This window comes from Desmodus rotundus, chromosome 9 (genome assembly GCF_022682495.2).
Source record: "Desmodus rotundus isolate HL8 chromosome 9, HLdesRot8A.1, whole genome shotgun sequence".
Lineage (NCBI taxonomy): Eukaryota > Metazoa > Chordata > Mammalia > Chiroptera > Phyllostomidae > Desmodus > Desmodus rotundus.
Window position 1 is genome coordinate 89,744,722 of NC_071395.1, and position 14,840 is coordinate 89,759,561.

The 14,840-nt window shown below is 50.9% G+C and overlaps 1 protein-coding gene and 1 pseudogene across 3 annotated transcripts in view; one reads left to right on the forward strand and one right to left on the reverse strand.

Moving 5' to 3' along the window:
* Positions 1–4,875, forward strand: part of ERN1 (endoplasmic reticulum to nucleus signaling 1) — a 77,161-nt gene extending 72,286 nt beyond the window's left edge. For both annotated transcript variants that reach the window (XM_053911539.1, XM_053911540.1), the window contains one exon: positions 295–4,875. In XM_053911539.1, coding sequence (XP_053767514.1) covers positions 295–507 — 213 coding nt within the window. In that variant the 3' untranslated portion in view covers positions 508–4,875. The remainder of the gene's footprint in view (positions 1–294) is intronic.
* A 167-nt stretch (positions 4,876–5,042) lies between these two features.
* LOC112316563 (thioredoxin pseudogene) lies at positions 5,043–11,797 on the reverse strand (annotated as a pseudogene). The gene has a single exon (XR_011650398.1). The product of XR_011650398.1 is annotated as a thioredoxin pseudogene (transcript).
* Positions 11,798–14,840: the final 3,043 nt, after the last annotated feature.

The following is a 14,840-nucleotide window of genomic DNA, read 5'->3' on the forward strand; positions in this document are numbered from 1 at the left end:
AATCAGTTCCAGGCGACTTTACCCCACTCGAGGCTTCCAGGAGCCTCGCCAGGTCCCGACGTCACCGGAGGCCTGCCTGGCCCCTCCTCACACTGGGCCTTGCTGGGCTCCAGCCTCCCAAGTGAGGGGGGGCTGGCAAGGCGAGCAGGATGGATTGTGGGCCGCTTAAACTTTTTCCCTTTTCTTTGCAGAGAAGCAACTAACATTCTGTCTTCCTTGAGCAATAAAGGGTCTCTCAGCAGTGTTTCGCGGACGCCTGACTGACAGCCTGTGTCTGTGTTGCCCCGTTTGCAGAAGCACCACTACCGGGAGCTCCCTGCGGAGGTGCGGGAGACGCTGGGCTCCCTGCCCGACGACTTCGTGCGCTACTTCACGTCTCGCTTCCCCCACCTCCTCTCCCACACCTACCGGGCCATGGAGCTGTGCGGTCAAGAGAGGCTCTTCCAGACCTACTACTTCCACCTGCCCCCGGAGCCTCAGCCCCCCAGGACTCCAGACGCCCTCTGAGCCAGGGCAGCCCCTGCTCTGGTGGCCCCGCTGTGACTGAGGGCCTGACCCCACTTAGCAGGGAGACCAAGCTCCCAAGCCCAGTGCCTTGAGCTGCCTGTTCTGCAGCCAACAGAGGAGGGTGCTGATCCCGGGAAGGGGGAGAGGCGGCCCCCCTGACCTGCAGGAAGCTGGGGAGACGGCAGCCGCGAAAGCTTTACCATCAGGGCCCGTCCCTGAGGCAGCAGCAGGAGCACCCTCCACCTCCTCCTGGATAAACTTGCTTCAGACTTCGTGTCTTTTTAAACTTCCTGTTTGATGTCAGCCTATGGGCCTTTAAGGAAGAGAGAGGAAGAAACCCCAAGTTCTGCTTGCGTGCTGGCACCGGGAGCATCTCTGTCCTCCACCAGCAGGATGGGGGGCCCCGAGTGCAGCCTCTGCTAGAAACGGGGCTCAAGAGGTGAGCGGTGCCGCGGAGGAGGAAGACATTCAGGGGTGTCGTCCTTGGGGACTGGAGATCACTGATCGCCAACACAAGTGCGCCCAGATAGCCCAGGTCACTCTGACCAGTGTTTCCTCGGGGGCAGCGAGAGCCCCGAGCATGGGGGGCAGTGTTGGAACGGGTCCGCATCACACGCTAGGAAGTGAGGCCATGTCTGCAGGTCTCGGGAGTGAAGAAGATGCTCTGTTCTGAGGCAGCTGCAGCCCAGTGTACCGGTGGCCTGATGGTGGCTTTTTGGTGGCTTTGTGCCTGGACCATTTAGGGATGTTTAAGGGCATTTGGGGGCAAGAAGTGATGATTCCCAGGCCATCGAGGGACCCAGGCGGGGACAGGCCTTCGGGACTGGAGCGGTGCATGGGCCTCATGGGACACCTGGCCAGCCTGGGAGAGCCCTGGGCCAGAGGGTAGGTGATGATGTTTCTCTGTCCCTGGAGCCGGCAGGACAGGCCAAGGGGTTAGGAGCCAAGGCCAGGGTCTCCACGTACTTCGTGGGCAGGATTTTATGTTTTTCTTGGAAGATTTTAATAACTTTACATTTTGATCATATTGTAGAATGCTACATTAGCACAAGTAAGCAGAATGAACTTGAAGCTTACTCATGAAGAAGAAATGCAATACATCTATTTTGTGTGGTACCCGAAACCCCCATTCCCCCCTCGCAGAAAGAGTGTTCGTATTCAGGACATTCTCTAATGCTGATGAAGAGTAAAGCATCATAGCAACACTATACACATGTATTAAACAACTTCAAAGTAATAGGCCCTAAATTATGTCAATACCATGTAATTTTTTTTCTCCTAAATTTAATATAATTCTTCATTCTAGTTTTAGTCAGGAATAAGATCTTATCTTTTCTCTACCGAGAGCCTTAGAGGTTATATGCAATCAGGGTACCACGTAAGGAAGCGTGTTCTGGCTTTCTCCGCGGGGGGAATGGTCCGCTGCAGTTCGGTCCTGGGAAGCTCGGTGTCACTGTCAAGTTTGACTGACTGACAGGGGAGTCGCTGTTCCTCATTGTGAGACGTCTGCCGGGGGTGCATGTGTGTGGAGGCCACTCTTCAAAGGCTCTCATTCTGCCTTTGTGGAATTCAGTTCCCTTCCTCTCATAATGCCTAAAGTCACCGTTTCTCTTAATAGTATCCTATGTCCTTCAGCCTCATCAGTTACCTCATTCAGACCTGGGAACCCCGGCATCCTCCGGGGGCCTCGTGGTGCCCTGTACCACGCCGTCCCGTTTTCAGGGAAAGCCAGATGGGTTTTGTCTCCCCTCTGTGATTAGCCTGTGCCAGCTCCATTCTGCAGGCCACTTTGCTACCGGTCCTGAGTGGGGACAGCCCGAGAGACAGGCCAAGAAGGTGGCCACGAGTGACTTCGTGGGACGGTCAGCTTTCTGTGCTGGAAGGGCTTCTGCTGCTGCGTCGCTGCTGAGTGTTTCCTTCGTAGAGCGGCCAGGTCATTGCGAGCTGCCCAGTACCTGTCCTCTCTCTGTTTTGGTCCGACTTGCCTGCTGGAGAACCGTTTTAAAAAAATGCATTTTCTGCTTACCATGTCCGTTCCTAACCACCCAACTTTCTCAAACTCCTTTATTCAATGCATTGCATCTGAGCACTTCCCACGTGGGCCAGGCGGATACTGAGGGCTAGGGACACCGAGATGGACAAGACAGGCAAACCCCTGCTTCTGTAAGAGCCTGCAGTGAGAGACAACAAGCAAGTGCTACTGCTGTGTGGAAAGCCCAGGGGTGGGGAGTGGCGGGCATCTGGGGTGGGCCCCTCTTTAGTCGTAAAGCTGCCCACATCCCAGGACCCATTAGGGCGAGTCAGGTCGCCTCTGTCCATCTTTTCATCACCTTTAGGACCCAGTCACTCAGCAGTCCTCCGGGGATTTGAAGAGGTCTTCCGTGGACTCCTGTCTTGGAAACACCTTGGGCATCCTCTGGCGTATCCCATTCCGTCTCTAGAATTCAGGTTTCCTGTTGCACAGCTGAGCTATTTGACCTTTAATATGCTTCCCGGAAGGCTGTTGAACTTTTCAGAAGTATGCATTCATTTTCATGACCAAATTCGGTCGCATCTGTTAGGTATCCCAAGGACACTGTAATTCATTCGAGTCTTGTGTTGAACCTTGTCCTGAATCTGTCTTTGGCACACCTGCCAGAATTTCTCGTGTTGCTTCTTGAGTCTTTTCAACTTTTACAAAGACCTCCACACGTTACCAGGAGTCAGGGCATCAGCACTTTGGGGGATCGACTGGTGCTACTGGACGAATCACTAACCTGTCCGGTGTCCGAGGTAGGAACTCCTCGGTGCGAAGGTGTCCTCCCCCCCTCAGTCTCTGCAGCAGTCATCCTGGGTTCTTTCAAGTGAGACGTCGCTCTGGCCCGTTACGTGTGTTATATTGGAAGATCCACAGGTTCAGTGGGTCCAGCAAAGTATTTTCTTCCCATCCAGAAAGGTTCTTATCAGCATTAACTCCCATTCTTCCGGTAAGGTTTTGTGTGGACTTGACTCATTTATCTTTGCAATTTTTCCCACTGCAGTAAAGATGAGTTGGTTCCTGATCTGACCTCTCGCAGGTGTGGGGGGTCTTTGGGTTGCCAAGATTTCTCTTCTTGGCTGCTCTCTTTTCACAAGTTGGACTCTGGCCAGCTTTGGATTTCCCACGCCTGTTCCCCTTCTCTGGCTCTGTCCACTGGACCCTCAGCCTCAACTGAGGTCCTCGCGGAAGGCGGGCTGGTTCCGCCTCCGCAGCCTGTGCCAGGAAGAGCTGGAAGAGAAAGCCCAGCACCCCTCTAAAGAGCCTCTTTAAATTCACTAACTTTCTCTCTGCTCGTTTAGTTTCTGAAATCCCTTTTCTCCCTATCGCTCAGCATTTCTCTTCCCGGGCCACTCCATCACCGCCCTGGAATTGTCATTTGGAAGAGTGGGACCCGGCATTGGCCCTCCCTGGAAGGAAATCATTGGGGGTCCCGTACAGATGAGCCAGATTTCTGCCTTCCAGGGTCGGACCATTATTTCTTGAACAAAAGTGTCTACTCTTCTGTACTTTCTTTATGAAACAGTGACTTCCCATGAGTGACTCTGGTTCTGACTTTTGTAGCGGCATTTAAGTCTTTTCTGTATTCATTGGAAAACCGCAAAGAACCATCTGCAGTGAGCCTCCCACTGGAGCAGCCTTAACCGGCAATTCCGGCCAAAGCCCCCCACCCCCAACCCCGTGCTCTCCGTGTGTTTGGTGGGTGCAGTATTCCTTTCCCAAAAGCTGTGACGGGGGTGTCCCCACTTACCTAGCATTACCAGTCAGCTCTGCAGCATTTTCAGATGCAAACCTTATGTAGTGTTCTTTTTGCAATGCCCTATTTATTTAACCTATTTATATTTATTTAATTTTTACTCTGAAGTATATCCAGTTACAATTGCACTTGTTTGAAGCACATAAGATTTGTTTTGGACAACACCCCTGACCATTTTTAAACTGGAAAAGGAAAAGTTATACTGTGTCCTTCCACAGGGTGGACGCTTTATGGTAGTTTTGTTAGTAAAGGGTGAATAATTGGGTCATGGTAAAAATGTTAATTTTTAAGTGATTTTTTTAAAAAAAGATTTCTGTGCCATTGTGTCTTCTCTGTGTCTGGTTCATTGTTAAATGTGTTCATTGTGTGATGCAATCCTCTTTGTGGAGCCTAAAGTCCTCCTTTTTAGCTTTATATTTTATAAACTGCCAGATTGTACAATTTTATGTGTATTTTTAAAGTTTGATGATGTGAGGATAATTATGTAAGCTAAATGGCCTACTTTTGTACCTCCTGTACAGTTTTATAATTCTGCTGATTGATGATGGCGTCTTATGGTGAGCCAACCACAATAAAGGTAGTTTTAGATTTGGAAGCCAGCTTCATCTTCTTCAAGACTCGACCCCTACTCTCAGACCAGGCCGCCATTCCTGGCTGTCTTCTCGGGTGAGGATGGGTGGTGAGGGTGGGCAGCTGGCTGAGCCAGTGGGGGAGGGGACCTACAGTTGCCAGCTGGGGTCCATGGCAGGGAATGGGCCGGAACAGCCATCCTCCGTGGTAGCTGTTTGTGGGAAAAGATCTTTTGAAACATGGCAGGAAATCCCCCAACGTATTGATTTGGGCTGAATTCCAGGAAGGCAGCCGAGTTGGGACAGATTGGCCTCACGGGGAGAATTAGGCTCCAGCGCAGTCTGGGGCACATGCACAGTGAACAGGATACTGGGCCAAGAAATCCAGGAGGAGAGAAACTCACTCAGCCATCACAGTGCTGGGAAAGCTACCACCTGAGCATGTCAGAAGCACGGTACGTCCTCCTACACGCCAAGGAATGAGCCCAGGGCCAATTGGGTTGGATTTTAGGGTACTGCCATCATGCTTGGGTGAAATCAGAGCAGACCGCTTTCTCCTGGACCACCTGGGAGGGAGACGGCAAAGGGCCTGCCAGCTTTGGGACAGCTTAGCTGGGGCTCTGCTTCAAGGCTGGCTCCTTCCACTGGGCCCACTACTGTCCCATCCCCCCACCTCAGTACGAGAGTGTCCCTGAGGATCATGGACACACCTTCCCACCCTCTACAGCCCAGGACCCCGCAAAATCCAAGGGAGCATGAGGCACTGCAAGGCCAATGTTGGTGCCTGCTCACTTCCTGTCACCCAGTGCAATGACGAAGACAGCTCCTGGATTCCATGCACACTATTAAGCCAGGGCTGTGTCTTACCCTTGAACTGACCCAGGCTGGGGAGGGAGCTAGCTGGTAACACCCTTAGCTGCTTCTGAGAACAGAGAGAAGAAGCCAGCGGGTGGTTGAGACGCTGGCACGAGCCAGGGCCATGGTTCCGGCACACTGAGGCAGGGTTCTCTGAGGCTGCAGGGATGTTTTCTCTTAGTGTCTGGTCCATTTTATTGAAACAGTGCAAAGGTAAACACAACTGTGTTCCGTCGGTGAATGCACTATTTGTACTCTATTTGTCTCATTGGCATCATGTGTGCGAGACCCGTGCCTTAGCTTCCAAAGATTGTGACAACAGCCAGCATGAGAGCCCAGCCTGCCTGCCCCCACTCCCTCTGGGCCCGGGGCTGTGCTGGGGCATCCCATGTCCCGATCGGTCGTTGGCCGTAATCTCTCACTTTCCTGAGAGACTGACGAGACTCTTTGGCAAGGCCAAAATCCAGGCTATGAGCCCGTGTCTCGGCTGCTAAGCTGTGGGCAGAGGAGCAGGGCTGGCAAGTGCCTGGGAAAGCGTATTGAAAGATGATGGCATTGGAGGGGCCAGTTTCCAGGAACAGGCGGTGTCGGCAGGTGGGCCCAGTAAGTGCTCTTCCCTGCTGTCTCCTCCTCCTGCCTCTCCGAATCCTTCATCCCAGGCCTGCTCAGTGATTTGGAGGAAGAAGCCAAAGAAGTCCTCCTGGAGTGTGCCTGAAGGTGACACAAAGATGGAAAGAGTGATTGACACCACATTCGTCTCCCAATTAGGATTCCGGAAGATGCCAGGAAACTGGAACACTGAGTCTAAACCCAAAGAATGACAGGAAGTCCTGCCTTGACATCAGTGATGGGGCTGTGGAGGGAGGGCAGGGCTGTGAGGGGCCTGGAAACTTGAAGAAACAGACTGTTGGGTCCTCAGGCATCTGTCACGTGATGAGGAACTGGCTTTGCTGTCTCGCTCCAGGTTTAAGCTGGAGTAGGGGGAGCAGCATCCAGGAGGGCAGACCCAGCTCAGGGAGGAAGGGCCGCCTCAGAGCTTGAACTGCCCACCGGGGAAGGAGGCTACGTGCCTGAGTGAGTGAGCGCCCAGTCTCGGGGTAGGCTGGGGCCCCCAACAGAAGGGGAGGACCTGGTCCTGAGCAGACTAGGAAGAAATTATTTTTGGAGTCCGAAGTTGGAGTCAGGTCTCTTCCAAACAAGCACAAACTGGGCCCGCCCCTCCCTGTGATCAGTTCCTGGAAACCGCAGGTGTGAATCACAGGAAGTGGGGAGGGGAGGTGTGGGCAAAGGTGACGATTGGGCCCCAGGGTGAAGTGTCGGTTCTCCAGGATTCTGCCAGGGTGTGTCTCACATTCCAGACAGCATGTGCTAAGGTGTGGCTGGTGCAAGGTGACAGAAACAAGGCCCACGGCTGACTCAGGACACTTTGCCCAAGTTTGCATCTGAGAACACTAGTTCCAGGGGATAATAAACTTAAAAAGAAAAAGAAAAAGGGGCTCAATGACCAGATAAACTTGGGAAATGCTGAGTTAAGGAAAGATTCCCTATTTATGGCAATGCTTTTCAGAGGCCCTTCCTTGCTAACAGCATATTCTCCAGGACGGGACATACACTCACTTCCAGTATTGCCTTTAATTTGTAAAAAAGGAAGGCTGTTTGACTGGCAGAACTAACCCTATGTTTTCATCAAATCCTATTTTATTTTTCTCTTTCTGGATATCCAGGAAGACAGCATCCCCAGCCTCCCCCAATGTCAGCTTGGTGCATGTGACTAATTCTGGCCAACAGGCTGTGTGAGTGGCAGTAACGTATCACTTCTGAGCCAAAGCACAGCCCAGCAGCCCTTCCTCTGACACCATGACGGGCCTTCGTGGAGGCTACAGATTGAGATGGCGCAAAGGAGAAGAACCCTGAGTCACGGAGTCACCACTTTCCAGCTGTCCTGTAAAGTCCCCTGACTCAGAGCAGACTTCTCCGCAGTAAAAATAATAAGCCCCCATGTGAAGCACCTGGCATGTCTGGGTTAATGGCCGCAGCCTTGCTGAGCCCATCCTGACTAACACAGGTAAAAAGCGTCAAGAGAAAAGGCTATTACATGCACCTGAAAGGTGAAGGTCAATGCCAAACCATGTGAGCCTTTAGCTTAAAAAGTTCATGCTTTCTGTGGATCCAAGGGGCAAACAAGGAATTCTGTACCTGCTGTTCTGTCCTTCGCCCCCTCACTGGTTGCCCCTTCAGTGACCACCCGTGTGGCCCTGACAGTTACCGGGACCACAGCTGAGTTGTGCTCAGGGAGACAGGTGATGAAATGTGGGCTGAACCGGACAAGGACAGTGGGGAGGGCAGGGCAGGAGCCCCCACTGCTTCCCTGGGCACCAGAGGGCTGGCTGGGTTTGTGGAGTTGGGGCGTCCAGCTTGGCAGAGGGGCTGGAAGTTGAGATGGGGACATTTCATCTCGTGGCACTCCGTCTCCGCAGAACAATTTTAGGAGGAGTTAGGGGGCGCTGAGGGCCAGAAGGGGGCTAGTTTGTACCAGGCCCTCTGACGTGTGGAGCGGAGGACCTGACCTCCATTCTGCAAAGCTCAGAAGCCCACCTGCTGTCTCATCCACTGCAGAGGGAAGAAACCATAAGATAGGGAAGGACAATGACGAAAAGAAAAACAATGAAGAAGCCACAGGTAGTTTAATAAAGCTACCTTCCCCCTTCCACCTGGGGGTCATGTTCTGTCACTCTAAGTGGCTGGTTGCTATGACACCCTGTCTGGCCTCTCAGCCCTCCCCACCCAGCGTGACAGGAAGGAGGCCCTCTGAGACAGGGTTTGCTATGACCAGGGTGACAAAGCCCAGTGTAGTTGTTTGCCTGTATTTCTTTTTTTAATCCTCACCGGAGAACATGCTTATTAATTTGAGAGAGAGAGAGGCAAATCAACGTGAGAGAGCAATGGAGATCAGTTGTCTCCCAAACTTGCTCCGGCTGGGGATTGAACACACGACCTGGGCTTGTGTCCTGCCTGCGGATCAAACCCACAACCTTTTGGTGTTCAGGACGATGCTGCAACCTACTGAGTCATCCAGCCAGGACTGTCTGTGTTTCTTTAACATTTTTAGCCAGACCAGGGGTCTTCAAACTTTGGTCGTATCGGAATCGTGGTTTGGGGAACTTGGCAAACACACACAGGCACAGGCCCCATCCCACTTCAACACACTTGGGCCTCTGCATTCTTTATTCTCCAAGCGCTTCCGAGACACCCAAAGTGTGAGCACCATTCGTCTCAGCCATATAGAAAGGAAGTCCATGAGATAATCCCTGTTAATGCTTTAGTGTGTCTTTCTTTCACTTATTACATGTGTATCATTTAAACTCCACAGTTGAAGATACTGTATACTTTTTAAACATCCCGGGACTGAGAAATACCTGGCCATCTAGTTCCATGGCAGGGTGGGTTCTCTGACTGCAGCAAGAGCCCCTGTGGTTTCCGTCTTGACTGGCTCCCTGAAGGAATGTGGCCAAACCTCACTCAGGGACCCTGGGACCCACCCCCACCCCCAGTGCAGTGTGATCCACGGACACCTTTGGGATGGTCTCATTGTGCTTGTTTGCAATGACGTATGAGATTCAGGTCTTTTTCATTCATTATGCTGGACACTGGGAGAGCCCTTTCGACCCAAAGTCTGTGCCTGTCTGCTTGGAAAAATTTGCCTGTGTGATTTAAAAAAATTTTTTTAATTTATTGATTTTTTTAAAAGGGTAGAATTAATATTTTATTGTTGTTGCTAATCAGATGGCAGTTGAGTATTATAATATCTATATTTGATCTTTCTTTTTTGTAAATAAAAAATTACAAGAGTCCACGGCTGGTTATGTTTTCAGAAAATATAATTAAACTAATTCATTGATGGTGGCTTCAAGTTTTTCCTTATTACCTCCAGAAAATTCACCCACCTTTTGTCCTTTTTTAAAAAACTGGAAGGTTGGCATGCATTTGACTTCACACTCTGAAGCAAAGTCATCCACATCCACCTCAAGGAACGGCACATTAGTATACTTTTCAGAGAGGGAGTGAAAGAAAGGCTTGATCATTTGGCAAGGCCCACACCACATGGCAGAGAAGTCCACCGCCACAAGTTTATCTCCTGCGCTGTTCAAGGCTTCCTGGAAAGCTTCCTTACTCTCAATCTGCTTCACCATTTTGGCGGCTGAGATCTGGCAAACGACCGTAAGAACCGATGGAAATGGATGCAAAACCGTGGATCCAACTTCTTATTTATTGATTTTTAGAGAAAGTGAGGGAAGGAGAGAGTAGGAAAAAGGAAAATGTTCATTTGTTGTTCCACTTTTTTATGCATTCACTGGTTGACTCTTGTATGTGCCCTGGACAGGGATCGAACCCACAACCTTGGGGTATTAAGAAGATGCTCTCACCAACTGAGCTATTTGCTAGGGCTGCCTCTGTAATTTTTAAGTAATTGTCTCCCCTTCATTTTTTCTGTTTCTATTTCTGGGTAACAGTAGAATGTTGGAGCTCTGGGTTGATTCCTCCATGTTACTTTTTATATCTTATATTCCATTTGTTGATTTTTCCTTCTGGAAAATGTCCTGACTTTATTTTCCAAATTTTCTATAACACTTTTTTAAAAAGTTTTCTTCAATTCTCTGTCATCTTTGTATCTTTGGGGTCGTTTTTGTTTATTTTGATCTCTCTTCTCCAACTTGCAGGTTTTCCCAAATGTCTGGTGGCTCCTGATGGGTTAGACTTACTCAAAAAGGAGGCAATAAAGAGCGGACAGTGGCCTCGGGTGGTGAGTAGAGCTTAATGGCCCGTGAGCCCTGTGTTTACGTAATCATATGGAGAGCCCTAAAATGCCAACATGCAGAGGTCTTAGATCTGAGGTTCTTAAATGTCTTTGGAGAAGAATCTTCTGACTCTTGGCCTGGGGATTGACTGCTACTGTCTGTCCTTCTGCAGCAGGGACAGAGGAGAGTCAAATGTTCTATGAACCAACTTCTAGTTAATTCCAGTTCCCACAGGTCACGTCCAGACTCCACCACCCTCCCCTGAGTCTCCAGGCTGAAGTCTCGCTCTGGGTGTGTTGGGCAGATGGATGCTCCTCAGCTACATCTCATCCATGGGTAACTGTAGGCAGAGAGAGGCCACTGCCCTCCGAAAGGGCTGCAGCCTGCAGTGAAACATAGCTCCTGGGGACCGGGCTCCTGAGTAGGCACAGCAAGTACAAAGAAGGGACATAGAGGTGTTGATGAGAATGTAGTTGACCTTGGGGTCCAGACTGGTGGAGGGAGAGAGGATTGCGCAGGAGATTCTTGGCGTGAAGAGTATGAAGGTGGAGCAGTACAGCACGGTGACAAAGTAAGATCTGGCTGCAGGGTGGGTGATGGAGTGGAGACAGAGATTTGTAGTGAGGAAGCGAAGGAGGGAAGCCTCAGGTGTAGGTGCGCCTTCTGATAGACACGGGTCCCCACGGTGACAGCAGAAGTCGGAGGATAGGAAGACAGAGCCAAGTCCTCCAGGAGTCCCAGGTAGGGGGATGGCCTTGAGATGGGGAGTTGGCATGGGTCTCCGGGGGATGGGGGGTGGCACACGAGGGCCAATGTCTCTCCTGTAAAACAGGTTTCAGAGGGCAAATGGGAGACTTTGAGCCAAGGGAAGTCTGATCCTGGATATGGGGGGAAACTCAGGAGCTGGTGGGAACTGAGCAGCCTGTGCTTCACACTGAGGAGGCCCATGACTCCAGACTTGGGTGGATTAACGCACCTTCTAATTCGGACCGGAACGGATGAGAAGTTGCTCAGAAGCCAGAAGTGATATGGGGCCCCAGGCAGTTGCTGGGGCCCTGACTTTGTCAGCTGAGGCTGCCTTCTATACCAACAGAGGAAATGGGGCAGTTCTCTGTTGTTGAAATGGAACCGTCCCTGCCTGAGCTGCAGAGCCCGCACATTGGTGGGGGAAAGGGAGACCAGATTCAAGTCCCAGAGCTAGTCTGGTAAGTCCCCATCTCCACTTCTGGGCCTGGGCCCCGCAGCGGTCACCTCAACCCTGGACACATTGTCTAATGGTTATATTTGCAGAAAGAATATACAATTAGAGCTGTTTAAAAATCGTAAACACCTGGTAGTACACAATTAATTTTTAAAAATTAACCCGTAATTATACTCAAATATTTCTTAACCTAACATTCAGGCCTCAAAAGAGAACAGCTTCACAGTTAAAAAAATATTAATAACAACAATAACCTTGTACATTTTTCTTGGATTTTGCCATTGCTCAAACAACCCAGCGGGCTTCCTTTGGCATCTTTCCTCAGGAAACAGTCTAATTTCCCGTCTGAGTTCCTAGGAAAGCGTCTCAGTTTATTCTCCCCCTTGCAGTGAAGGTCGGAGGAAGAAAAGGCAGCTGGTTCCCTTGACCCCCACCTGCTGCACAGAGGAGGCTCTCTCGGCTCTCTCTCTCTCTCTCTCTCTCTCTCTCTCTCTCTCTCTAAGAGAGACCCTGGAAGCCTCTCCCTCCCTCGGCTCGTTGGCTTTTGGATGTTTATGAATAAATTTGCTGCATCTGCATTGATCACCCTCCTTAAAAAACATCCTCTTAGGATCTCAGCTCAAATCCGACCTACTTGTGGTTACAGAGGAGTGTCATCCACCACTGCCACACTGCTGGGGGACAAGTCTGGCATGCTTTAGGACAGGTGGCAGGACATCGCTCACTTCAGCCACTAGATGGCGCCCGCGTGCAGCCTCTGCTCCTCCTGGGACCCCCAGCGTCTGTCACCTCTATCACAGGCTTGACTATGGCTCTTTCAGCTTTTCCTTTCCACTCTGCAAGGGGGCTCCATACGAGATGAGACCGGGGTCCAAAGACAAGGCTGAACGGCCTGGCTTTGTAAACAATTCATGTGCTTCAAGAGCAGGTAGCTTTCTAAGTGACGCATAGTCACAAACTTCTCTCATTCAAGGATAAACTTTATACAGTGGCCCCTCCCTGTATGGGGATGGCTTGGGGTCTGACATTCTGTGGATTCATTCAGTAGTCAAGACACGTACTAGGGTGCCCTTGAGCACAGCCTACAAGGACACAGATAGGTGCGTGTCCAGGCACCGGTAGTGATGAGCGCCATAAACTTGATTGAGTGGTTAGCAACTGAGTCAATGTTTTTAAATAATAGCACTTATTCCTCCCAGAAACCCATCGAGGGGGACTCTGAGGCAGGCCAGAGGGCCTTGGAGCTTAGATGTGGGATCCCCACCTAACCTCTGCCCAACCCCTTGCTGCTGCATGCCTGTTCAGTAACTACTCCACAAACATGCCTAGTAAGCATGACAGAAGTGCTGGCTGTTACTGTATTATCACCCCATTTTATAGGTGAGGAAACGGAAGCTCAGAGAAGTGAAGCAGCTTGACCAAGGTTACACAGCCAGCGAGGGGCTGAGCAGAGATTCAAACACATGTCCTCATCCCCCCACTATGTCAGACTGACCCCAGCGTCTCCATCATTCATTCCGGCTCCATCAGGCCAGAGAGTGAGCCTACACCCGCCCTGTGCAGGGCCAGCCTTCCAGGGGCCTGGTTAGCATTTCTACTCCAAATCTCTGGTTTCTAGGGGTGACCGCCTTGCCTTCATTTGGACTGAGAACACTTTCTAAGGCAGTCGAATAGACGGTGGTCCCAGGACCAGAAGCATCAGCATCACCCGGGAACTGGTCAGGAATGAAAATTATCGGGCCTCCCCCCAGACCTGCTGAACCACAAGCTCTGGGGTGGTGCCCTCCAGTGATGCCGATAGATGCTAAAGTTTGAGAACATTTATGGTAAACCACGTGTCTCATAAAACCGAGCCTCCAGCTTAAGTCCAGTAAACAATTTTTTGAGCACGCTCCTGGTGGTGCAAGGGGGAAAGCACCAGAAATCTAGCAGGGAAGGGAAGGAAATGAACATGGAAAAGTGATCTGCCCAAAAACCAAAAAAAAAGGGAAAGGGAGAATGGGGGGTTGGAGGGGGGGGTTCTAGTTCAAATGATGGCTTTTAAAAGTCTGTGTGGCTTTTAAAGCAGGTGTGGGGGCTTACAATTTTAAAAGTTCTGGGTGGGCCCAGCTGCACCTCTACTGCTAAAAGCTGCATAGAGAGTTCCACTGTTCGGCAAGAATGCCCTGCCCTGTTAGACTTGGCTTTGGGGGCCTCCCGGGGGGGCTGCTGTCACGCGTGGGCGTCCCGAGGAGTAAAATGTTGTTTGTAATTCTGCGATGAAAAACAACCCCCTTGGTCTGTCCCTCCCTCTGGCTGACTGTTGGAGGTTTGTGGGTGACTTTGTGGGTGACTTTGCTGCCTCCTCATGCGTCCTCTGTGTTCTCAGCCCACTGCTGATCCCTGCCATCCCACATGCACCGAACCAGACCATGCCTCCGTGCCTCTGCCCCTGGCTTCTGCGTGCACTCTGCATGCTGGTTCTTAGTGCTGTGCGCGTTCCATCTGGAGAGGGGCATACAGATACACACATACACACACATATACATTCATATGTATATGTACACACTACCTGCGACTATTGCAATATGCAATATTTGAGACACTAAAACTAGTTGATCTGAAATTCAAATTTGACTGAGTGCCTGTATTTTAGGAGAGTCAAAGACAGGCCTACTTCCTGAGCTCCTTCCTTCATTGGGACCCCCTCCAAATGCAGGCATGAGTCCCCAAGCATGCGCTCAGCCAGCAGGGAACTCTCGCCAGCCTCCTCTTCCCACCACCTCCCGGTTATTCCAGACCTGGCTCTGATCAGCGACTACGCGACCGGATGCCAGAGAGCTGTGGGGGACCCTGCTGGGGCTCCTGCCACATGGCCTCTCTCATCCACAGTCTCTTTCCCTGTATCCCCCTCTTTAGGTCCTTTAGGAGCAGAGAACGTGAATTTCCAAGGAGCAGCGTGTCAGGCACAGTAATCTGCAGGAAGCTGCTCGCACCCTGAAATTTACATTTTCCTGTGCAATTTGGCTTTTCCCCAGCTGGGAACTAGAAAAGCAGTTGTCAAAGGGGACAACAGGTGGCTCCCCTGAAACTTTCTCATTCATCGAAGGCCCCCAGTAGTACAGAAACTGCACATCAAAAGAGAGACAGGAAGCCCTAG